The sequence below is a fragment of the Anastrepha ludens genome, chromosome 2 (assembly GCF_028408465.1).
Source record: "Anastrepha ludens isolate Willacy chromosome 2, idAnaLude1.1, whole genome shotgun sequence".
Taxonomy (NCBI): domain Eukaryota; kingdom Metazoa; phylum Arthropoda; class Insecta; order Diptera; family Tephritidae; genus Anastrepha; species Anastrepha ludens.
In genome coordinates this window covers 128,527,636-128,553,015 of record NC_071498.1, presented here as the reverse complement: position 1 = coordinate 128,553,015, position 25,380 = coordinate 128,527,636, and the positions used below count along the sequence as shown (strand labels likewise).

General features: G+C 38.7%; 1 protein-coding gene across 1 annotated transcript in view; it reads right to left on the bottom strand.

The window, feature by feature from the left end:
- The window catches only part of LOC128854929 (uncharacterized), a 77,578-nt gene extending 54,432 nt beyond the window's left edge, over nt 1-23,146 (bottom strand). Inside the window, exons 1-3 of the mRNA XM_054089418.1 lie at nt 23,065-23,146; nt 18,358-18,572; nt 2,781-2,916 (exon numbers count right to left, since the gene is read on the bottom strand). Coding sequence (XP_053945393.1) covers nt 2,781-2,916; nt 18,358-18,572; nt 23,065-23,146 — 433 coding nt within the window. The remainder of the gene's footprint in view (nt 1-2,780; nt 2,917-18,357; nt 18,573-23,064) is intronic.
- Between the last annotated feature and the right edge of the window lie 2,234 nt (nt 23,147-25,380).

Here is a 25,380-nt window from a genome sequence, read left to right as displayed (position 1 = left end):
AATTCTAGATATTCTAAAAAGAATCGAAGATATTGCATTTCAAAAATTATTATACCCCAATTTTCAGCATTTGGTAAATCTCATGTTATTAAATTAACAAAAAAATTCATTATTAAATTTAAAAAAATTACCCCTGGTTATGATCAAGCCTAAAAAATCAATTATATTGTAATTATAGAAGGAATTGACGGCAGTGTAAAAAATACTTGAATAACTTGATATGAAGTCGCTCAACTGTCACCTAAAAAATAAAATAAATGCAAATACATTCCCGTATTAATAGGGAAATGAAAAAGTGGACTTCAAGTGGCGCGACAGCATTTGGGCCACCTTGTTTATTGTCTAATTTAATTACACTTCACTACGTGCATTACAGCACTACACTTCACTTCACAGCAACTAGCGCTCATATGCCTGAGAGTTTAAGAAATTTTTGAGAGAACGAAATTTGTTCAATGGGTTTGATATTACGATGTACAGAATGCAGTTGTGTGGCCAACATCAGACCGTTAACCGGCTCACAGTGATTTTGAAGGAATCAGCTGATTGGCTGACATAACCGCGGTGGGTATTGACAGCTGTGTGTTTAGGAAAAAAATTGAGTCTGTGTTGATAATATACGGAAAAAACAACGCAATCTCAATAGATGCTACTTCGTTGCCCTCTGAACAACGCCTGATTGGACGAGTGAATACGTATGAAATGAGCGGGCAGAATTCTACTACGGAGTATCGGTGCAGCCGAAGTCACTTGCACAATTTTGCTTCAGATGACCGAACCTGATAATTTATCAGCCTTGATTTGGTATGATGACACCTAATTCTATTTTTACACGAACTTGATTTAGCACGAGTTAACAAGAAAAACAAATCTTTTTTTTACACAAATTGATTGTTTTTTTTTTTGTAATATTATTTTCAATATTTTATGAATTTTTCTTGAATCTCATAGAGCAAATAGAGTGCGAAGCTCTTAAATTAGTCCCAGGAGAATTTTCTTAGACTCGCCGTTCAATAATTTATATCTTATAATAAATTTAATGAATTAAAATATGTAAGAATGATATAAATTCTTAAGTAAACTGTAAAAAGAATTTTTTAATATTTATTTTAGTATGTTAATTAATATTTCAAATTTTTCACACGAATTTTTGGGGAACGTATCTGTAGCGTGAAAAACGAATTAGGTGTACTTAAGGGATTAGTGGTAGTCAGAGGCCCGAAAAATTATGATTTTCAATCATTTTTTTTTTTTTTGCTAGTCAATTGTCTTATTTCACAAAAATAAAAAAAGCATTAAAACAATATGTTTCGACTTGACTTTAGCAAAATTTCTCAAAAAACATTAATAATTGTAAAAGTTATCGCTGTTCGTGTGGCGCCCGTTTCTCCACAAGTCATTTGCCGTGATCATCACAAGTCCTTGGAGATTCATCTAACATCAATCGAACAAGAAACATTAGTTTCATTAATGGATAATCTTGTGCCTGATCGCAGCTTTGTTTCAAAATTAACAATATGGCGGCCTCAGGAAATATTTTTCAGATTTCCGAGAAAAAAACCGACAATTAATTGTTTAAAAAAAATCGAAATTTTTGAAAAAACATCTTTCGATCAGGCACGAGTTTTTTATGTTTTTCAAAAGCGGTATACATTTTATTGAAATCTACAAAGCGGTTTTCAAGTCACAGCGATCACCAGTTCAAAAAACATAGCTTTGAGAAAAACGCTTTTAAAGTTTTGCTATCGCGCTCTGGAGCGCCCTTTGTTAATTGTTGAATGGCTCGAAAATTATTTGTCGGATTCACTTCAAATTTTACACAATATTTTTAAAATATTATACTTTAAGAAAATATAAAAAAAATACAAGTTTTTGAAAATTCTGACTACCCCTAACCCCTTAAGGGGGGAGGGGTAAGGGTTTGCACTTTCAAGAAATCGATTTTCTTTTCTTATCTTATTGTTTAGCATTTCAAGAATATAAGTCCGTGACTTTTTGTATTTCTGACCTCTTTACTGAAAAAGAAATAGTGCTCCTGTCAACAGGCATCTCCTGTGAAAATTTGAACGTGCTGCGTCAGTTAGTTTTGTGTTTTACAAAATACCTTTATCACACTACCCACACAACGTTGGGGGAAGATTTAATGATGATACTTTGACTAAATTTGTATTGGTTTTGGTTTCCGATAATTTCCGACCGAGATACAGTGATCACTGAAAATTTTTTTTTTTCAAGGCGTTCCAGGACATGGTCTGTCACCGGCTTATTTTTATGTATTGCCACATAAAAAAATTACAGAACGTAGTTAAAAGTATGCTTAATAATCTACAAAAGGCTTTAATAAATTTGCTCAATCCATATTTAAGAAAAAAATTCCCAAAAATAGTGTTTTTTTCCGCTGAAACCCTTACCCCCTTAGTGTATTAGCCATTAATCGACAAAAAGTGTACCGTCAAAATTTTACTATTAAATTTCGGTGTCCCATATTTAAAAGTCCACTACATCGCAATCCCATTCATTCCTTAATTAAGTTTCCTGCTGACATTTACTTATTGAGGAAATCAAACAAATTTATTCAATTTGTGCAACATGACCCAATTTCATGGCTTTCAAGCAAATTAAATCGATATTACCTAATTCAAGCAAGGAAGCTTAATTAGTTAGACAAATACAAAATTTCTTTCCCCAGGAATACAGAAAACGGAGACATTTTCATGCCAGTCAGCTGACTAAAAAAAGTAAAAACTTACAGCATTTCAAATTCGCTCTTATTCACTTACCAACAACCTGCATAATGCCCGTGGCCGTGGCTGTTGAGAAAAGTGGCGCATCAGCTGTCACCTCGCACGAGAAGTTGCCGGACAATCCGAAGCCCACATTGCGGATGAGCACTTGCGTTGCATTCGAATTGGTCACCTGTGGAGACAAATGAAATATTGCGCAAACTTTCAGTATAAATACATAAAACAAAAAAATGCCGCATAAGCGAAATGCAAATGCCTAAGTAGAGGAATGATTTGAACAAGAACTAAAAAGCATTAGTGAAAAATAAATTCAAATTAAAAGCGAAAATTATTCGCATAATTCCAATGGCTGCCAAACGAAACAAAACTAAATGTAAAGCCGGAGCAAAGGTAATATATATTCAAATCTTTGTTTGAAGGTCGCTGGCGCTTCGCATACAAAAGGAAATGTAAATTTTTGCCAAATAAACTTTTCGTCTGCTGAGCAACAAAACGTCCGACGCTTTCGACAATGGCAATGCGTTTCAATGCAATGAAATGCAGCTGACTAATTACAAATCAAATTTCCATGGAAGAGAAATAAATTCTGCTGCTCTTTGTTGTAAGTGTAAAATAAAGGACCAGAAAAATAAGAGACACAACCAAAGGGACTTGGGTGCCTGTGAGTTTTTGTTAGCCTCGGTAACTGTAAATTACTTTGGCCACAATTTCACCTGCATTACTCACAAAAAAGCACTTAGGTTTATTAAATCATCCGAACCGCGGCAATATAAAAAGAAAATAGTTGGTAAAGTTTACAGTAGTTGAGAACTTTTTGCTATTGCGCACCCCGCTAAGTGGGTTGCTTTTGCCAAATGTTTGTATGTATGTAGACGCAATTGTGGATATAATATCAGTGCAGTGTTTGGTGGCGACCTGAGTTGGCAGAATCGAGATCGGTAGTTAGCAGCGGCACATTTTTAGACTCCAGTGCACTAACGGAGCGCATTTCAAGCAAAAAGTAACGTTCAACTACTCGCCTTTCTTTGGTTGTAAAGGGTGGTTAAATTTCAAGGGCCGATGTTGCATGCGAATCACACCCAAACGTCAAGCTTTTTCTGCATTTCATTTGATATTTTTCAATTTCAGACTAATTCAATTTGAAGCATGGAAAGATACACAATCAAACAACGCATTAAAGTTCTTCAGGCTTGTTATGAAATCGGGCGTTCAAATCAAAATGCATATCGCGCACTTCGTGAAGAAAATCATCTTCAGTGACGAGGCACATTTTCACCTCAGTGGATTCGTCAATTAGCAGAATTGCCGCATTTGGGCGAATGATAATCCAAGAGTGATTGCCGAAAAACCAATGCACCTACAAAGAGTGAATGTTTGGTGCGATTTATGGAAAGGCGGCATCATTAGTGTTTGATGTCTTGAGATGATAACGAACTTTTTATGGCCCGAGTTGGAAAAAATGGATGTGGACAATATGTGGTTTCAACAGGACGATGCCACTTGTCACACAGCTAATGAAATAATGGCTCTTTTGCGCGAAAAATTTGACGGCCGAAAAATCTCACGTCACGACGATGTCAATTGGCCACCAAGATCATGTGATTCGACACCGTTGGACTTCTTTCTTTGGGATTATTTGAAAGAAAGGGTCTACGTCGATAAGCTAGCAACAATTCAAGACCGAAAGGATGAGATAATTCGGCACATTAACGGCATAGAATCTCAATTATGCCTCAGCGTCGTCGAAAATTTGGACCATCAGATGGAGGTGTGCCGCCGAGGCCGCGGCGGCTATTTGGCCGATATTTTGTTTTATACGTAATTGAGGCATACCAATATTATCATAATAAAGAAAAGTGACAATAATTTCTTAAAAAAATTCTACTTTATTTAAAATCAACACCGGCCTTTGAAACTTAACCACCCATTATATAACCTCAATTTGCCTGTAACCCATGCGGCATGAAACCTAATGAATGTATCGGTATTGAATGTAATTGTGTTGTAATTTTGTATTGAATTACTCTTTACTAAATGAAAATTAAAAATATATTTTTATTAATGGCATTCTTTATTTTGACCTTTACGCGCTCTATTCCTGATCTGTTTGTATAATGCGGCTTTCAAAATAGGTTAGACTAACTCGGCTGGCATTAAGCCACGCATAGACCTTGTGGTCCTTAGCGATGCCAAATGGAGACTGACCTTTATTAAGACTTAAAGTAAAGGATTTTCCAATAACAGGTATTATTGTTAATAGCCCGCTATTTCGGTAGATGTCACTTTTGAAGCTGTCCTTTTTTGATATTTGACAAGTAGAAACTACGCCATTAATAAAAATGGAACGATGCACGCTTAAACAATGCACTGAAACTATTAAAACCCACTATAAAAACGGTGAACATTTGGCAGAGACGCTTCGTGCACGTTGCTCAAGAACAGCCGAAAATATTGCTGATGTAGCCGAAAGCGTTGAAGAAAACCCAGGTTTGCCCATACCTCGTCGTTCTTTGGTATTAAGCATTCCACAAACGTCATTGCATCGTATTTTGCATAAAGATTTGGGTCTCCAGGCTTATAAAGTCCAGTTAACACAAGAACTCAAGCCGGCCGATCATCAACAATGTCGTGTCTTTGCTGATTGGGTCGTTGAAAGCATGCAAATGAACCGGAATTCCATCGAAAAATCATCTTGAGTGATAAGGCCCATTTCCACCTCGGTGGCTTCGTCAACAAGCAAAATTGTCGGATTTGGGGCTCAGAAAATCCAAGAGTTATTGTTGAAAAGCCTCTCTATCTTCAACGTGTGACTGTTTGGTGCGGTACAGTTACAGTGAATGGATTGCGCTATCGAGATTAACGATTTTTTATGGCCGGAATTGGATGGGATTGGTATTAATGTGTATTTTCAACGAGACGGCGCTATGTGCCACACAAGGAACGAAATCATTGATCTTTTACGGGAATAACGCATATTGTTGGTAAACCCTTTAGTATGTAATCGCTTTTAACAAACCTTAGCAGCGCAGGAGGATCCTCAAACTGTTGGGGCCCCAAGCATTTCGAGCGCATTTTTGATAATTGCCGGACAGACGCACAGAACATATTCTAAAGTTTTCTTTACCTCCTCGCTGCACTTCCTGCTTTTGTCGTTGCTAGCAATCCCTATCTTGAACGCAAGTGCAGCCAATAGATTATGACCTGTCAGCATACCTATGATAGTTCTGCAGACTTTTCGCGAGAGCGTAAGTACGAATTGAGTCAGTTTTTTATCGTTGGTTCTACACATAACTTTTGCAGTTTTGCATGTGGTCAAATTAGTCCACCTAGCTTCCACTCGCCTTTTCATGTAATTGTCCATTTCATTGTTCAGGGTTGCCCATATTCGACGGACCCATGTGGTTTTTGGGCCCATTCCAATCGACGAGGCTTGTCCGCAGGCAACAATCTTTGCGTCAATTTAATCTTATTCGGGAATAAATGCAAATCAATGCGGATAATTCGTTGTCCGAGCAATGCCCAACTGCTGAGAGCGGTGATTTTGGGATGTCGTTGGCGACGCCTTGGTCGGTTTTGATTTGGCCTCTTTGGATTAGAAAGAGTATCATTAGAAGGCGCACTTTTCACATTAATTAATTAATTTTTTATACGCACGTTGAATTTTTACAATTTACTTCTTTTGTTGAATGTAAATTTCAACAATTTGGGAGCGCTCGCGTGGCGTGTACTGTTCCATGGTAAAAATTTGCTTGGACTGGCGCTTCCAACGCGGTATGTCATTAAGCGGTCTGACGTCTCTGTCAAAAGATACAGGGTTTCCAGATGGATCCGTCGAATATTGGCTACCCTGTATATAGTATTTAGCGGTTTTTGTACGTCGTTCTCTTGTTCAAAAGGTAGTTTAACAGCACTTTTTGCTATCTCATCTACTATTTCGTTCCCCATATTGCCTTTGTGACCAGGCAACCAATACATATGCAGCCTTCTGTTTACAGCTAGCCTTTCTATGGCTTCCCTGGTCCTTTGGACATTTTTGGACTTAATACAAAGTGAGGTTATTGCCTTTATTGCTGGTTGACTGTCCATGTAAATATTAATTATAGATTTTTTTTTTCAGTTGTTGTGTAGTCTAACTCCGCGGCTTTCCCAACAGCAAAAACTTCCGCTTGGTCTGGCAGCTTGATTGGCTGCCTAGTCCCTAGTTTTGAACAGTAGATACACGCGCTCACTCCGTGTAAAACCTTAGAGCCGTCTGTGTAAATGTGAAAAGTTCTACGGCTAGGCTTCATGCCTTTGTGCCATTCTCCGACTTCAATTGTTGTGTGAAACCTTCTCTCCCAATTAAAATACGGAGTCATGTAGTCTGTGCCACCTGAGCTCCACTTTCCTATTGAGCTGTGACCGAAGGTTCTGTAAGTAAATACTCCAGCAGTCACTAACCTTCCCGCGAATTTTGCCGTAAGGTCAGTAGGTGATGTGCTAAGTATCATTTCTAGTGCCGCCGTAGGCGTGGTTTTCATTGCTCCTGTTATGCACAGCGCAGCTAGTCGCTGGATTCTTTCCAATGGCATTAAATATGTCGTTTTCTTGTTCCAGTCCACCATACTGGGGCCTTGACAATATCGCAGGAATATTGGCCTGACTATTGTCATGTAGCACCAATGCATCAGTGAGGGCGATATACCCCCAGTAACGCCCAGTATTATTTTGCATGCAGACAGTGCGTTACTAGCCTTTTTCGTCCTTTCGTCAACATTGTGCTTCCACGGTAATTTACTGCCCAGTATTACTACGAGGTACTTCGCATGATCTTTGACATGTAGTTCGCTGTTGCTTAGCTTTGGAAGACTCCTCGCCGGTCCTTATACTTTCTAGTAAAAAGTATCATGTCTTGTTATGTCAAGTCTTGTGATTTCGGAATAAACCAAGTACTTGGGACTAAACGTATATAGGAAATTGACTTGGAAGTTAAACATCTTAGAAAGAGTTAGGATGGCGAACCTAGCTTTTTACGCCTGGAGTGCTTTAGGTAAGACCTGGGGAATTAAACCTAAGGTTGCTCATTGGTTTTATACTGATGTCGCCAGACCCATTCTCCTATATGGAAATGATGTCTGTTGGTTGTGAATAAGGTGCAGAGATCAGCGGAATAAGCGATATGTGGCGTCATGAAAACCACGCCATCCATGGCTTTGGTTACCATATTACATCTGCCACCCCGAGAACTCTTCTGCAAATACTCAGAGGCCTGTACCGCTTTAAGACTCAGAGCGAGCTCACAATGGAAGACTGTCACACATGGACCTTCAACCATCCTAGACTATACGGATATACCCAATGATTGTGATTATCACTCTCCCATCCTCTGATTCTGTCTGAAAGGAATTTCTTAATGAAAATCCCTTCTAGTTTGGAATAGCTTGAAGAAGATCCATCACCCAACACACCCGTTAAGACCTACACGGACGGATCTAAAATGGACACCGGTGTAGGATCAGGGATATATTGCGAATAGCTTTTTATCAGTGAATCCTTTATACTACCGGATCACTGTAGTGTTTTTCAAGCGGAAATAAACGCTATTCATGAATCTTTACAATGGTTAAAGATAAACGGAATATCATCAACGGATATCTGCATTCTATCGGACAGCCAAGCTGCCCTATGGGTACTGGATGCATTCCAAATAACATCAAGAAGTGTCTTATATTGTCGCCAATCTTTTAATGAGACGGCCAAGCAATATCGAACGTCTGTCCAGGAATATTGTAAAACTGAGTACACTTCAAATTAGGACCTTAGTAGGGGCCCTCACAGCGCATTGTCTCAGAAGTAATCATGCAAGGAGATTAGGCATTTACACGCATGATTTCTGTCGAAGCTGCAGAAATGAGGAGGAGTTGGAAACAATTCAACATCTTTTTTGCACATGTCCGGCTCTAGCCAGACCCTAGCCAGTTTTTCAGTAAGAACGCTTAAACTTTTGAACTTTTTTGAATAAAACACAAACGGTTTGACTTTTTTAACTAATTTTTTTTTTTTTATTATCGAGTTTGAACATATACATTTAAGTATGAAATTCGATTTCTTTTGCATGACCACCTCGTGCACGTTTTACGAAGTTCAATCGTTGAACCCAATTTTCGACCACTCTTTTGCATAAATCGGCCGAAATTCCAGCAATTTCGCGTTCAATATTGGCTCTGAGCTGAAACGCCTTAGATAATCTATACACTTTAGGTATCAACAACCTTTTACGCTTTGTCAAAAGGTCAGGATGATTCAATATGGAAAAGGAAATGTAGCCCTGCCCCTTCGGTTCACAATGGCCCCATTTCGTGGTCTAAGTGTCTGCGCTATCTCTATGTGCGATGCGGCTGCCAAACCTAACCTAACCTAACCTAACTATTAAGAAAATGGTCTACCTTAAAGAAAAAAGCATATCGCAAAATTTGTTTATTTTTTTGTGGAAATACTCATACGAATGAGTCGACAATTCAAAGTTCGGTGAAAAAATTTCAAGAAACTAGTTCGGTCGTGGGTAGAAAAAGGGGGAATGCACTAATTTTGAGATTTAATCTTTGTTGAAAATTTGTGTATGGAATTTTTTAGAGTTCTTTTAATTATTTTTAATTTTTGATTTTTAGGATAAAATACATTTGAACAAAAATGTTATTTCGAAAAAATCTAAATTTTTCTGAAAAAAATTTTATATGGAGTTGTTTCGCATTATTTTCATAAATTTTAAATTTTAACTTTTTTATTTATTTTTAATTTTTTTATAAAAAATTTTCAGGAATAAAGTTTTTAAAGTCAAATGTTTTCGGTTCATTTTATTATTTTTATAATTTTTATATTTTTTAGTATAAAATATACTTTTTAACAAATATTTTTGGGAAAAATTAATTTTCCTTTCTTCAAAGTTTTGGGGGATGATCTTTTTATTCATTAATTATTTTTGTAATTTCTAAGATAAAGTATTTATACGTAAATAAAAAAAATGTTGGAAAAAATTAGATGTTTTTGTTTTATATTATTATTGTTTTCTTTAAGGAAAATTCTTTAATTCTGACCATTATTCTTAAAAACTCTACTTAATAACAAAAATAATTAAAATTTTTATAAATTTTTCTATTATTATGCGTAATGGCCTTCTAATAATAGAAAAATTTATAAAAATTGTAATTATTTTTTTGTATGTATTTTTGTATTTTTTAGGATAAAATCGACTAAAAGCAGCAAAAGCTGTAGCCCAAAGTGTTGCTGTACAACCTTCAACATAAATAACTAAAATCTCGACGTTCTCAACAATTAGGCATTCACGAATTGACTCTTTGGCGTGCTGTGGACGTGGTGGTGTTGGACATTTAAATGTTGTCAACCTGAGAGAATCTAAGTTTGGCTGCCAAACCGACCTACCTACCCTAGCCCGAATACAGGGGTGGGGTATTTAAGGCTAATGTTGAGAGGATTTCTTTCACTCTAAACTAAACAATTTTTTTATATCTCTAAAAATCGCCAACATGATTTCGGGTTTTCTTATAATTTAATCTCAAAGGAGAATTTTGTTAGTATGATACATTTTTTTTGTTCCATTTTGAACTACTCACTTTATAAACCAGCTTCAATTGAGGTATTGGAAGGTAGTGAGATAGTGGCTGAAGTCCTCCAGCGAGTCAATTATAATTAGCGATTACGGATAACCGAATTACGGCGCAGTTGCGGCCAACATTTGAAATGGATTGCCCTCACAAAATAAATATCATGAATGGTTCTACACAAAAATAATAAAAATTGCCCAATAAATTTGAGTTTTCTTTGTTTTATTTGAATTTACGATCTGAGAACTCTAAATTGATCATTCTTAATAATCACTGAAATCATACCTTTTTAACTCAAGCGAAAGATTCGAGAAGTTAAATGTATCAGGCAATCAATCAGCGTCCATTGAAAATCCATTAAAAGATTGAATATTTAAACTAATTTTTTCACCTTATTAAAAATGTAATTTTGAAGGTATTAAGGTATTTTAAGCAGAGCAATAATAAATTGAAAATTTAGAGCCAGATTTACAAACATTTTTTTGGAACGTTCTCCAGCCATGTACATGGAACAGCCAGCCTAAATAAAATTGATCAAATTGGTTCACCCTATTAGCTGAGTCTCACTAGTTTGCGCAAACTTTTTTTATTTATAAAATGCGCCATCTGGAAGTCATATTTTATAGACTTATAGATACATATATATATATATGTGTGTGTGTGTACGTAGGAACAGTATGTAAAAAACTACTAGTGCCAAGCTGTTCATCACCAACAGCATACCTAATTACAAAAACTCAGCCGACTAACTTGTTCGCAAAGCCGGGAAAGTAGCGTTTGTTTATTGAGCGGAGCAAAAAGAAGTGAAGAGAGAAGCGTAAAACCTGACCGCATAACTTAAATGTGGTAAAAAGTGGGTGGCAAAGCTACGAACATCGGCAAAATTTTAGATAAATGCAAATGCAGTTGGCAGTGTCAACTGCTGCCGCCGCCACACCTGGGCGTTGCGGTGATGATGCCACATTTTTCGATGGACGCGTTTTGCATTTTGCATTTCGCTGGCGGCATAGCAATAACAGGAAGGCTTATGAAGCACACACAGGACGAGTCATGCGAAAGGTTTAACTGGCACTAGGAAGCGAAATGTGCAAACTTTTTCAATAATCTAGCTGCGTAAAGTTACTCAAAAGCAGCGGTTCACTAGCGCCCCTCCCACTTGACTCTTGGACGCAATTGGTTTTTGTTGCCTCTTTGCTGCGGCGTGAACGATGAACCGAAAATATTTTGCACAGGTACGTAATACTAACTGCCGCACCGTGCGGGGTGTAAATATACCGCTATATAACTGTATACATACCAACACACAAATACATATAAATAACGCTGCCTTAAGGCAACTCTGCATGCCGTTAAATTTAAATGAAAAGTTTGCATTGCAAAAAGCTGTTTGCAACGCCTGATATCAATTTATTGATGCGCGTGTGTGTGTGTGTAGCAGCTTCGACTTTTGCACAGGACAAAAATCCTTGACTGGCGTACAAGGCAGTAATAGCATCGACTCTGTCGTGCAATTGTGGCATGGCAACCATGAACGGGTGAGACGGGTGGTACAGGTGAGGGGTGGCATGGCGAATTCAACACCTGGAAATAAAGTCAAGTAAAAATGTTGGATCACTTTTTCATTTATGTAGCATACGTACCCAGTAGTGAAATATAAGGGGTAGTTCAAAAGACACACCTGGATGTTTTTTGTTTTTAAGTAAAACATTTAAAAACTTAAATTCTTTCAGGTTTCCCAATTTCTATTCAAAATACGACTTTTAACAATTCCACTTGAAAAACTAAATCACCTAAATGTCCACAATGAGCACGACTACCGGTAAAATCCACCAATTAGTGGACTCTCAGTCGAATGTCTATTTGTTGAGACATCTAGGTATCGATTCTCAACAGAACTTCCAGTTTTTAGTCTGCCAGTCCGTCTTCTATCCTCGACAAAAACAGTTTTTTGAAATTTTTTCATCAACCTTTAAGTTATGCACTCATTTAGCTCATTACTTCATCATCAAATCACGAATTTTGAATGTTTCTGCAGCTTTTTCGCAACCGTAGAGGAGACGTTGTAAATCGCCTTCATTGTCAGATATTAGTACTGCGTCCACCGCATAGCAAACTATTTTTATTTCCGTTTTCAATTTGTATCCCCTAGCTGCATTTTTGACGTTTGCTATTATCTCATCCATAACTAAGTTAAAGAGTATAGCGCTTAAGCTGGCACCTTGCCTTATCCCAGAGGTTGCTGATCGACTCTTAGACACTTCATTACCGACTCTTATGCTTGTTGTGTTATCGGTGTTAAGATTTTTAATATTGATAGGTGATATGATTCGGTTGTCTATTTTCAGTTTTTTAAAGAATTCCAATCACGTATTTCCAGACAAGCCTAAGCTTTGTCAAAGGCTTTAGAGAGTTCAACGAGACAAAGATAAGCAGACTTGTCATATTATATCGATTTCTCGATTGTTTTCTGAAATATAAATATGTCATCTAGCGTTGACCTATTTTTCCTAAAACCCTGTTGTTCTTCTGATATTTCACTTTCTCCAATTCTATTGGCCAGCATTTTTATATTTGCATTTGTTATTTTTGCCCTTTTCATTCAAGACGTTCTAGTGGTAAACTAGTAATTTTCTGACTAGTTTGATGTTTCACTACAGAGTAGATGGATGCATTGCCTACTTGCATATATGCATCTGCTTGGTTGTGTTAATAGCGCGCTGCTGACTACAGGTGCAAGTGGCAAAGCGAGCGAGTGAGAGAGAGAGAAAGAGGGAGAGCGCGCAAAAGGAACGATACACGCAGCGTTACTGGTAAATTCGCAAATGTCATAAAGCAACTATCCTGAAACAGCATTTTGCCTTTGTATTCTCCTGCTAGTTCTCTTTTTGCATAACTGATCGCCCGTCGCCTTTGCTGCCACCCGTGGGCCATTCCACTGACTCAATAAAACGCGCATTCGAAAGCTTTCCACTGTTTGCCAAATAACTACATCCTATTTGCGCATGTATGTATGTATGTATGTATATATCAAAATATCAAAATATAAAAGAGTATCTACGGAAAATACAATATTAAATATGGGATCTTTGCAGCTCGAAAAGGGCGAACGGATTGCGTGTAGCAGATCTTTTATTTCATACAAATACAATAATACTTTTGTAAAAAAATATTTTGTATTGTTAGTTGAAGCCCATGAAAAAAAAAATAAAAAATAAGCAAATAAGTTTATACGCCAGCAGCTGTGAAGATATTAAAAGTAAGCTGCAACGATTAAAAATTTATTTTAAAATAAACAGGATTTTATCTCTTCTGTGGTCAACTTCGAGCGATTGAAGCGAATGTTATTGTAGAATTCACTTCAACTTGACTTTTTGTTGTTAGAATCTGCAAAAATTCTAATATATTGGATATAATTGAAAAGGCAAAAACAAAAATATACTAATTACTTAAAATTACAAAAATATGCCACGCTATCGCAGAATATTGTGGTACTTTGCAGTTTCACTTGTCACGCTAAAAATATATGATAAAAGCACCACAAGTTATGAATATTTTTTTACTAATTTTTAGTAAAAATGTTTTTTTAGAAAAGTAAAGTCCATTCCATAAGAAAGAGCATATTAATGTAAACTTCAAACTCTCTACAAGATTTATAAACATTCGAAAAATTTTCATCAAAATTGAAAAATGTTTTAACAGGTAGGTAGGTAGGTAAGATGGCAAGAGTACCCCACGCACACTTCAAGTAGCACTTACGTGCCTTTTTGATACCATAATGTGGACCACCACCTGTGAAAAGATTAAGAGAAAAAACCGTCTACAGTCATCCAGTGCTGTTAATGTAGCATAGGAGAGAAAAGGGATCTAGCGTGGAGAATTTCTTCAAGTCCTCCCCAAAGGGCACGCTAAGGAATCTCAAGCGCTTATTCGCCAGAGCCGGACATTTGCAGAGATCCGGCCTCAACAGCCTCTTTCTCTGCAGGAATCCCACAGCTTCTGCAATAGGAGTTGTATGGAATTCCAAGCTTCTCCGCACGAGTACCGATCACCCAGTGACCAGTGAACACCGCAATGAGTTTGGAAATTGAATGGCGGGGGATTCCTATCACCTTAAGCGTTCTGTTTCTATCGTATTAAGGCCATAGTGTTTTCGAAATAGCACACGATGAGACAGACTTCCATCCGTCTCGCGCTTTTTTTAGAAATAAATTGTGTAGTTCCCTTTAAAAACAGTCAAGGGGACACCGATGTCTGAGAAGGGGACAACTGAAACCAGTTCTTTCGACCCCTTCCTGGCAAGCTCATCGGCAATCTCATTTCCCTCTATATTCCTCTGCCAAGGAACCCAGATAAGGGAAATGTTTCCTGCACGCTCGAGACGTTTGAGTTCCTCCTTACAGGAGTTCACCAGAAGAGAGCTGCAATACGGCGACGACAGGGCCTTGATCGCTGCTTGAATATAGAAAAAAATATTAATGTCTCCCTCCCAACAGCGATCCCGAATCATTCTGCACGCCTGCAGGATCGCGAAGACTTCTGCTTGAAAGACGCTGCTTGTTTCCGGCAGTTTAAAGGAGATCAAAATGCTGGCTGATTTAGAGTTAACCCCTGCTACCACTCCAGACTGCATTTTGGATCTGTCAGTGAAAACCAAAGGCATCTATATCCGTACCGACTCTCCCCTCTTTCCAATCTTGCCTGCTCGGAAAGATAGCCCTAGCACAACCCTCAAAGCACAGTTTGCGGATGGAAAAGTCAGTGCGAGTAACACAGAGGGAAGGGCAGACCTGCTTCCAGATGCTACTATGTCCTACAGAAAGTTGCCTCCAAAGGTCAATCTCCTTCAACCTAATAGCGCTCTGAGCAACAATGGGTTTAACCTGCAGATCTATAGGAAGTAAGTGCATAATAACGTTGAGCGCAGCAGTGGGCCTTGTTCTAAAAGCACCAGTGATGCCCACACATGCAGTTCTCTGCACTCTCGCTAGCTTAGTGGTATTGTAGCCCTTCTGAAATTGGCAGAACCACTAAGTTGTACATCCAAAGTACGAAGCGTGGCTTGAGACCCTATTTTTTACTGAACATAGATTTGCAGGAGTAGAAGGTCTTCTTTACCCGATTTTCCATGTGTAGCTTCCAATGGAGCTTGGGGTGAAGTATTACACAAAGATACTTGACTTCCTATGAAAGACTAAGACACTGTTTGTTAAGTCTTGGAATCTTAAAAGGTGAAGGCTTGTATTTTCTGGTGAAAAGCATCAACTCTGTTTTGTCAGAGTTGACTCTGAGGCCGCCACTGGTAGCCCATCTACTGAGTGTAGCACCTTCCAAAATTTCAGCCACTACTGATGGAAAGGGACCTGAGACCATTAGGACCAAGTCATCGGCATATGCTACCACCTTTAACCCACCCATGTTTAAGTGAGTTAAAGCTTCATCCACAGCTACTGGCCAGAGAAACAGAACTTTTAAAAAACTTTGGGTACGAAGTTTCATAGTCAATTCCATTTTAATATAGCAAAGTGCAAGTTTGAAGTCTCTAAAAGTCCCGTTTGAATTTTGATAATTTTTCTCTCTGCCGATGTTGTACATTTTATCGATGTATTGAAAAAAAATCATTCGTTGTATAGGCAAAAAGGGCAAAGCTTTCAGTGTAAAAAATTATCAAAAATCAAGGAAAATTTTGAGTGTCTTCCTATTTGAAATTTCTCAAGAAGGAAAATATTATAAAAATACATGACTAGAACATAAAACTGGCCAGCCATTGTTGATTTAATGCTGAAGACGTCTGTTCTTGGGCCATAAGCTCTGGACTATTTTGCAGGTATCGGAGTTCGTCCATCTGTCAAAAGCCAGCTTCTAGAATTGCAAGACACTTCGGGTAATTGCAAGACCTTTTATATACAGTTTGAAGGCAGCTCACTGCTATAACTTCGGATGCTCTAGAGGAAGCTCTCTGTCTTGCCAGTTCATCAACTTTTTCATTTCCTTCTATGCTCCTATGCCCAGCGACCCAGATGAGAGTGATGTACATATGTCGTGCGTGCTAAGGCATTTAATTCTTCTATACATTGTCTGACGATTTTTGAATTGTCTGTTGGTGACTTTATAGATAAAATGTCGGCTTGACTGTCTGAAAAAAATACGTGCTTCTGACATTTTTTTGGGTGATTTCTCATTATTCCGCAAGCTTCCTTACCCCGAGAACCGCTACTTGAAAGAGGCTTCGCCGATTCTCCAGGTAAAAGGACTTGGAAGTTTCGCGGTCTTTTGAATATGCAACCGCGGCGAACCGCAATCCATCTTGGATCCTAAGATCTGTTTTGGTTATACTTTTGTGGTCCCAGTGTAGAATTAACCGAGGTGTGGGATTATTATGGTATTAGTGGGAGCGTGCCCTGCATGTCATTGGTGGGACGGCACCTTTGAAATGTCTCGACATTTTGATTTAAGCCTCCTTCAAAAAAAAAAAAAACGAACAACAAAAAAAATTCTTAAATCCTTTGCAAGGACTTATTTCTAAAAACATCGCATGTTTTTAATGAAACATTTGATATCTAACCAGTGGGCGGGTCATTAATAGCTTTTAGAAGTTTTTGCCTTCCTGAAAGTAGCCGAATGGATAATCGAGAGGAGATGGAGCGGGAAACAGATTGAAGTTTTCAATGACAGTCAGGCTGCACTGAAGGCCCTGGAGAAGGCAAAGTAAACCTCAAAGATTGTTCAAGAATGTAAGAAGAAGCTCAATTCTGTCGCAAGACAAAATAGACTTGTACTTATATGGTATCCGGGACACTCCGGTGTTCAAAGGAACGAAATCGCCGACGAATTGGCCAACCGTGGATCAGCGGTGCACCACATGGGCCAGAGCCAATAATCGGAATCATGAATTGGATCAGCCATTGTGTATGCAATTTGCATAAATAGCGATCGATGGTCCGGTCTAGAATGCTGCAGAACTGCAAAGTGTTTTATGACAAGTCCGAACAGAAAACTGTCAAACTTTCTATTAAAACTTAGAAGGAAAAACATTCGGTTGATGGTCGGTATCATTACAGGGCACAACCCATGGGATCAGCATATGACCACCATTGGAATTATCGAGGACCCAGCGTGCCTGTCATGTGGCTACGAGTTTTGGGTTCCCATGCCATGAGAATGAGTAATATTCGTTCTCTAAAACTTGAGAATGTTTACAGATTTTCCAAAGAATCTGGAGAATTCTCACAGGACTAACTATCTCTATCTCTGTCTCTATTCTTTCCTATCTCTTTCTCTGATACATTTCTCATTCCCTCCTTGACTATCTACCCCCTTTCCAGAGCTTTAAATACAATGGGCTTTTTTGCCTGACTGTTTTAGGAGCCACCAAATCTCCTGGTGCTCCTTGGCTCGACTTTTTCAAATTTCCTTTCAATTTCAATAGCTTTTATTTATAATTTCTCTAACTTTGAATAAATCAAAAATTCTCCATATGTTTGCGTGGACAGGTTGCTCTCAAAAGTGTTGGCATTAGTGTGCACCCGCACTATATGGAGTAAGTTTATTTAAAAAAAAAAAGTCAAGCTATTCGTTTCTGCATCTTCTCTGTCTTTTTTCTGCCTTTTACAGTTCCATTTTTAATTCCATTTCGATGCCGCATAAAAATACCACAAAAATACCGAAGTGAAATGATACAAACTGCAGCTTGAAAAAAATTGTCCTGGATATGCATACGTAAAAAAACTCAAATACAAACACATACAAGTGAACTGGAAACAAAGGCACAAAATCTCCATACATGCCACATACCAATTACACACATACATATGTACATCTAAATGGGAGTATGTATGTGCATAATACGTGCGGGAATCAAAAGCAGATAAATTCATTGATATGTTGGCAGAGCTCACACTTGTACGTACACCCACACATGCACACTAACAATATCACCGACTATGAATACACGTAAGTTTGTATGTATGTATATATGTATATATGTATGTATGGATATTTAATTGTATACTCACATCGACATGTATGCCGGGAAATGGGAAAACTTTCGTATTCGGAAATTCACCAGGTGTATAGCGATAGAACTCCAATTGACCGCGATAAAATTTGGCTGAGTAGAGTGGCGTCCCTTCCAAATCATAGAGACAGCGTACGATGGCATGTTGGCCGCGTCTGACCGCCGGTGGTTCGATGATTAAATTGACATTTCGCAGTGCGCCTTCAACGATAGCTGTTGTTATTGTTGTAGTTGTTTGCATTGTGCAATTTTTTGTAATTTTTATGTGTTTGCGCGTTTTTTTGTTGTCGTTTTTCCAAAGCAGATAATACCGAGAAAGAGACAAACAAAAACGGAAAATGAAGATTAATAGAAGCAAAAAGTTGAAAAAGTTGCTGTCATAAAAAATTCGCATGCAGTAGCTGTTTTTTCCTATGATTTTCTTCTTTTTTTTCACTAAATATTTATGGGTTCATATGAGAATACACATGTGTGTACATATGTGTACACCTGTGTGCGCAAGTGTATAAAAAACTTGTTTTTAGCGCTTTACTTTAAGCGACAAAATTTCAACATAAAGCCCGAGGCCGTGCAAACCATATTATGAAATTTCATATAAAATATTGCACCAGCTCTTTGCCGTGCAGCAGTTACGAGTATTGTTGTTATTTTTTACTGCTATTTCTATTTTTATTTAAATATTTTATTTTTCTTCTTACACTTGCAATCCAGAATTTTGACACTTTTTACATATCGCAAAAAGCTTGAAACGCCGCTGTGCTGAAATTCATGTCAGCTCATATTTATTTTGTATGCTTGTGGGTGATTTATGGGCGATTAATAATCAAATTGATTTGTTTACCTCGTAGCTTAAATGATTTACATTTGAAATAAATGTATTTTGCATTTTAATTTTTAATACAGCTAAAAAATCATTGAAATTGCTGTCTCACTGCTAAAGCCGCATTGACAGGCCTAAATCCTTTTGAAGCGATTACAATATTTTGAACATGGAAACCGATGTTTTGTTTGAACTCTTTTGTTTCTTTTTTTTTGTTTTCTACTGATACGTAAAGTACATAAATATTTATAATAAAAATATGTTAACAATTGCAAATAACCAGAACATGTTAAATTTTTACACAATCCGATTGAAGCCAAAGGAAATTGGCTGTGGGTTTGAGTGTTCGTTTTCATGTTATCCCACAAAAGGAGAGATCTATAACAACTCAGATGGTCAGTTGGTTTTTATCGGAATTCTTTTTCGTGGATTTTATATATTTTTTTAAACTCACGCGCTTGATATTTATGGGCGATGTAGAACATTTTGACCAATACTGACTACTTTTTTTTCTTTTAAATATACATTTTTTTTTAAGTATTAGGTGCGCAACTAAGGGGGCGTCCATCAATTACGTGAGATGTTTAAGGGGGGGAGGGGGTCGAGTCAAATCTCATCTAATATTACGTTGGAGAGGGGGGGGGGGCGGAGGGTCTCGGCAAATATCACGCAATTTTTTTCTGATTGAAACAAAAAAATTGTACATGCTTAAGATTTAATCTCAAGCGTAATCGTAGTATGATTAAGATCATTCACTAATTCGTTCGAAAGAAAATAATTTCATTCATACTTCGACGTTATACATTACTACTGTCAAACCACCATATTTGTTTTATACCAAATAGCTCAATTTAATCTGAATTTGCGGTACAGTGTAGCCCGTCGGTTGTTTTCGGGCCACTATGAGCCGAACGCCCTATCACTCAGGTTGACGTTTGACAATTCCGGACTTTAAAGAACATGACGGAAAATCATTTGCTCCATTTCTAATACGCGTACCGATTGAACCGCTGAATGCCTTCATCAGCACGTCTATTGATCTCTATTGCCCAAGTATACGTGATGATTTAGAGAAAATATGCTGCAGTACATGCGGTATTTACTTCGCATCTATCACAAGAGCTGCAGAGCACAGAAGAGCGACTCACATTGCACCAGCTAAGCAACCGCGTATGTTCCGCAAAGTTCGACCCCCACGGATTGTCACAAGACGAGCTAATGAGTTACTGTGCGCAAGCGTCAACGGCTTAGAGTGGCTAGATTAGAACGAAGTTGAAGGAGCACATGATTTTACTAAAAATCATATGGACATGTTGGTCCCAATAGTCTCTCTTGAAACCGCGCATGATTCTCCATGGACTGAATTAGAGTAGATATTCTTTTTTTAATCGCAGTAGTTCGATTTAAGTCTTCTATTGTTAAATTTTTATTACACTTATAACTCTCAGCAATATTGATTACTAGTCTTAACTAGTCGTAAATAAAAGCAGGAAGCAACTTTTTTTTCTTTTTACAATAACAATGCAACGCGTTTACATATGAAACCCACCTTTTGAAAAATCTCACGTGAGATTGGGGGATGGGGGAGGGGGTTGAATAAAATCTCACGACATCTCACCAGGGGGGGGAGGGAGGGTCAGAAAATTGAAAAAAACACCTCACGTAATTTATGGACGCCCCCTAAGTTCTCGCTGTTTTTTTTTTTTGTTTTTTTTTTGAGCACATACAACTTTATTCTGAAAAAATGGTTACAAGTGAATAATTGAACTACTGGCTACTACTTTTCCCCATCTTTCTGGTAGATCTCGTATACCGTCGCGGTAAAACTGTTCATATTTGAGGCAATCCACGGATCAAGCCATTTTTTGGATGTCTACATATGAATGTAACTGTTGGTCAGCTAGACTATGTGTCATCGATGAAAACAGGTGATACTAGGACGGCGCAATATCTGGAGATGGCGGCGGGAGGTGGCGGGTGGGGTAGGATTTGCCAGGTAGGTTTCAACAGGTTTTGCAATCGCATCAATTGAAGTCGATACCGATCCCCAGTGATGATTTCGCTTGGTTTTGCAGTGCATAATAAATAACACCTGGCGGCTACCGTGGCCGAATGGGTTGGTGCGTGACTACCATTCGGAATTCCGAGAGAGAACGTCGGTTTGAGTCTCGGTGAAAGATGAAAAAATTAAGAAAAAGCTTTTTCTAAGAGCGATCGCCCCTCGGCAGACAATGGCAAACCTCCGAGTGTATTTCGGCTTGAAACTGTAGGTCCCTCCATTTGTGGAACACATCAAAACGCACACTACAAATTAGGAGGAGGAGTTCGGCCAAACACCCAAAGAGGGTGTACGCACCAGTTATATATATACAATATATAGGTATAATAAATAACACCAACTTGGTCCCACCAAATACATAGCATAACCTCCTCAGTGTAAATATTCGGCCGAGGCGACGACGTGGAAGCATCACCGGGCAGTCCCCATGGCTTTCTTTTCTTTGGATTGCTGTAATGAATCCATTTTTCATCACCCGTCACGATGCGATGAAGAAAACCCTTCCTCCCTTCCCTTTTTGCCGCTGGAGCAGTTGTTCACAGGCGAAAAAACGACGTTCCACTTCCCTTGGCTTTAACTCATAAAGAACACAAGTCGCCTGTTTCTGAATCATTTCCAAAGCATGCAATTGCTTGGAAATGGATTGATGGATTGCCGGGTAACTCTTAGTACAGAAGCAAGTTCTTCTTGCGTTTGACACGGATCCTCGTTGAGCAATGCCTTCAATTAGCAACTTCGAAGGTTTTTGACCTTCCTTCACGCGAACGGTTGTTAACATTAAAATCACCGTCTTTGAAGCGACGCAACCAATAACCAATCTCCGCAAGTTTCTTTCTTTCAAAGCAGCATCTCCATAAACTTTTTGTAGCTCTCGATGCGCTTCAGCCGCCGTTTTTTCCGAATGAAATAGGAAAATCTATACTTCCCGCAAATGACGATTATTCGGCACAAAATCAGACATTTTCACGAAACCAAAAGTATTTAATACCGAAACAAAATCACTAATGTGTCGAAGCAGTTTGTTTACCATATTTTGACATATGTTATTGACAAACAGCAGGAACTTAGTAACGCACCTAATATAACTCTTAGTCTAAGCAACAGAGCGCGTAAATGTCAAAAAATCACCATCTCAAATTTTTTTTTCATTAGGAAAAAATTATTAAAAAAAAAGTTAGTAAGTATTTGTTGTCTGCGTGACCACACTCCTTTACCTATTTGGGGTATGCGTCTTGCTGTTGTCCTAAAAATTAAATGTAGGGCCCAGTTTTATGCCGCCTCCAAGTGGCACATGACGCCTCCATAACCATAACGTTCCCATAATCTGAGTCTCCGGATATCGGAACATTGAAGGTATCAAAAAAGCGGATGAGCTGGTAATAGGTGGATCTGTTATGAATTAAGTTCTTGCAGAATCAGTATTCTCCCCACAATCAAGAATACAATTTCCTCAAAATACATCCAAATCGTGGATTGTAGGTGGAGAGACCAGACAATATGCAAAATTAGCAGAACGTTATGGCCCACATGCAACCGCAAACAAACGTCAACACTGATAGCTTGGAATGTAATTTGTTCACATCTCATAAATTGAATGTAAATCTGTCACCTTAACTTTCCCAACACTACAAAGATGGCTCGGCAAACTTTCACAAGTCGCAGCCACTTCGCTATAACATTTTGGTGTAACGGGAGGGCAACCGCATGCGGAGCTATTAATCTCGGACATCGGACGCGTCCTCAGGTGGCGGATAGAGGAAAGCCCTGTGGATATATACTTGTCAAGTTGTTGAGATTTACTGTATTTTATAGTACCAACCACGAACCAAAATCGGACTTCAGCATCTGATCCAGGATGGGCAGCTCCAAATAGGGTCGGCCTTGTATCGAGAGACTAACTAACGACATGATTCTAACACCAGTTAGATCTAAGATGGTGCCTAGGACCAGGTTAGGTTGGGTTAAATGGCTGTCCTAGCCTAGGGCACACTTGGACAAATATTGAAAGTTCGTCCGTTCTGATGCTATACAGGGGGGAGGAGAAAGGAGAAGGGAAAAAAGAAGGAGCCTTGGGATTAGAGACGATGATGACCATGCATTTTACGATGACGCCAACGATGGCTGATTTGCGTTCGTAATTTGCCGCAACAAGCTCCTTACGAACTTCACCAAATTTGTGATATTTAGACCAGCTATATCCGCAGGTGTAGCGAAAAACTGAGAGCCCAGATGTCTAAATCTTTGCCAGAAGGCGTTCAGATGATTTCTCCTCGTCCTCAAGACAGCTTCTGCTGAACGGACTTGAGGCAATCCCAAATCTCACCGCATGAACAGCTAACGGAATGTCCGGTAAGGATACTCACCAAATTCGAGAGCTGGGGCTTTGTTTGCCTTAGAAGTTCACTCGAGAGTCCCCGATCTACCCGTGGCCAGAAGGATCTCGTGACCTGGCACGTTTGCGCACTAGCCCAGTGCTCGCTGAGTTGACTCGAGGCCCAACTTTCCTAGAGCGGATCACAGGTTCTTAAGGGAATCCCAATGCTCTCATTTCGCGACGAAACCGGCTCCACAGTTCCTTGTCTAGCCAGTCCATCAGCCCAGCAGTCCGTCTATGCCGCTGTGACTGGGAACCCAAAAGAGCCTGATGTCGAAGTATTCGGATGCAAGCGAGAGGGAAGCCAGACATTCCCCGACCAATCTTTAACGCACAAATAACGAGCCCAAGGCCCTAATTGCCGCTTGGCTATCGGAGTAAATACAGGGTGGCTGATGAAAGCCGCTACCAAAAAAAATTGAATAACTTTTTTTCTTTTTAAGTTATCTGTTCCATTTTTATTTTAATTTGCAGATTGATCTTTAAAATTTATTAAAATGGATAACTGGGACACGCAAACAAGAATTTGGATAGTCCGCCGCTATCACGCACTGGAGTCCGTAGTTTTGGTACAGAGAGAGTACAGGCGGATGTTTGGCGGCGATCCCCCGAGCAGATGGACCATAATGAGACTGGTGAATAATTTTGCTGAGCAAGGAACAGTCGCAAGAAGGCCTTATCATCGAAACCCACCAGTTCGGACGGGGGAAACGATCGCTGCTGTAGCTGCAGCTATACAAAGCAATCCAAGGGTTTCAACAAGAAGCTTATCTGCTCAACTTGGTGTCAGCCGACAGTCTTTGCAAACAATAATGCACAGAGATTTAGACTTATTTCCCTACAAAATTCAAATGGTTAACAAACTGAATGCAGCAGACTTGCCGATTCGCTTGGAATTTTGCCAGAAGATCCTGCAAATGGTGGAAGAAGACCAAAACGTGTTAAACTGCCTTTTCATGTCTGATGAGGCCTATTTCGATTTAAACGGCAATGTGAACAAACAAAATTGTCGAATATGGAGTACTTCTAACCCACAGATACTCCACGAGACGGAATTGCATCCTCTTCACGTGACAGTGTGGCGTGCGGTTTCTTCACGCTGTATTGTCGGGCCTTATTTTTTTGAAGAAAATGGTCACACCGTTACGGTTACTGGAGACCGTTATTTGAAAATGCTGAAAGAATTTTTCTATCCAGAACTACGCCGAAAGAGAATTCCTTTCAACTCTGTGTGGTTTCAACAAGATGGGGCAACGTCTCACATAGCCCAGACTGTTATGACAGAGTTGCGACGAAAATTTCCCAATAAACTGATTTCAAGAAACTCCGAATTTGGTTGGCCCCCCAGGTCGCCTGACCTTACTGCACCTGACTTTTTCTTGTGGGGTTTATGTAAACAAGAAGTTTATAAAACAAAGCCAACAAATTTAGATGAACTAAAACAATCCATTTGGGCAACAATTGCGGCTATTCCTGTCGCAACTCTCAAAGCAGCAATGAACAACTTTTTACTAAGATGCCGCACTTGTGTCAACGAGCATGGGGGGCATTTAAATTCAATTATTTTTAAAACTAGTTAAGCTACATTTAATAAAATTTAATGACCTTCAACTTGAAACAAAAATAAGTTAATTCCATACACTAAAAAAAAAGTTATTTGAGTTTCTTAATGTAGCAAAATTCATCAGCCACCCTGTATTTACTTCCTTAACAGTGACTACCGAGGAAAGCAACCAATCCACTGCTTTCTTAATTGCTGATACCTCCG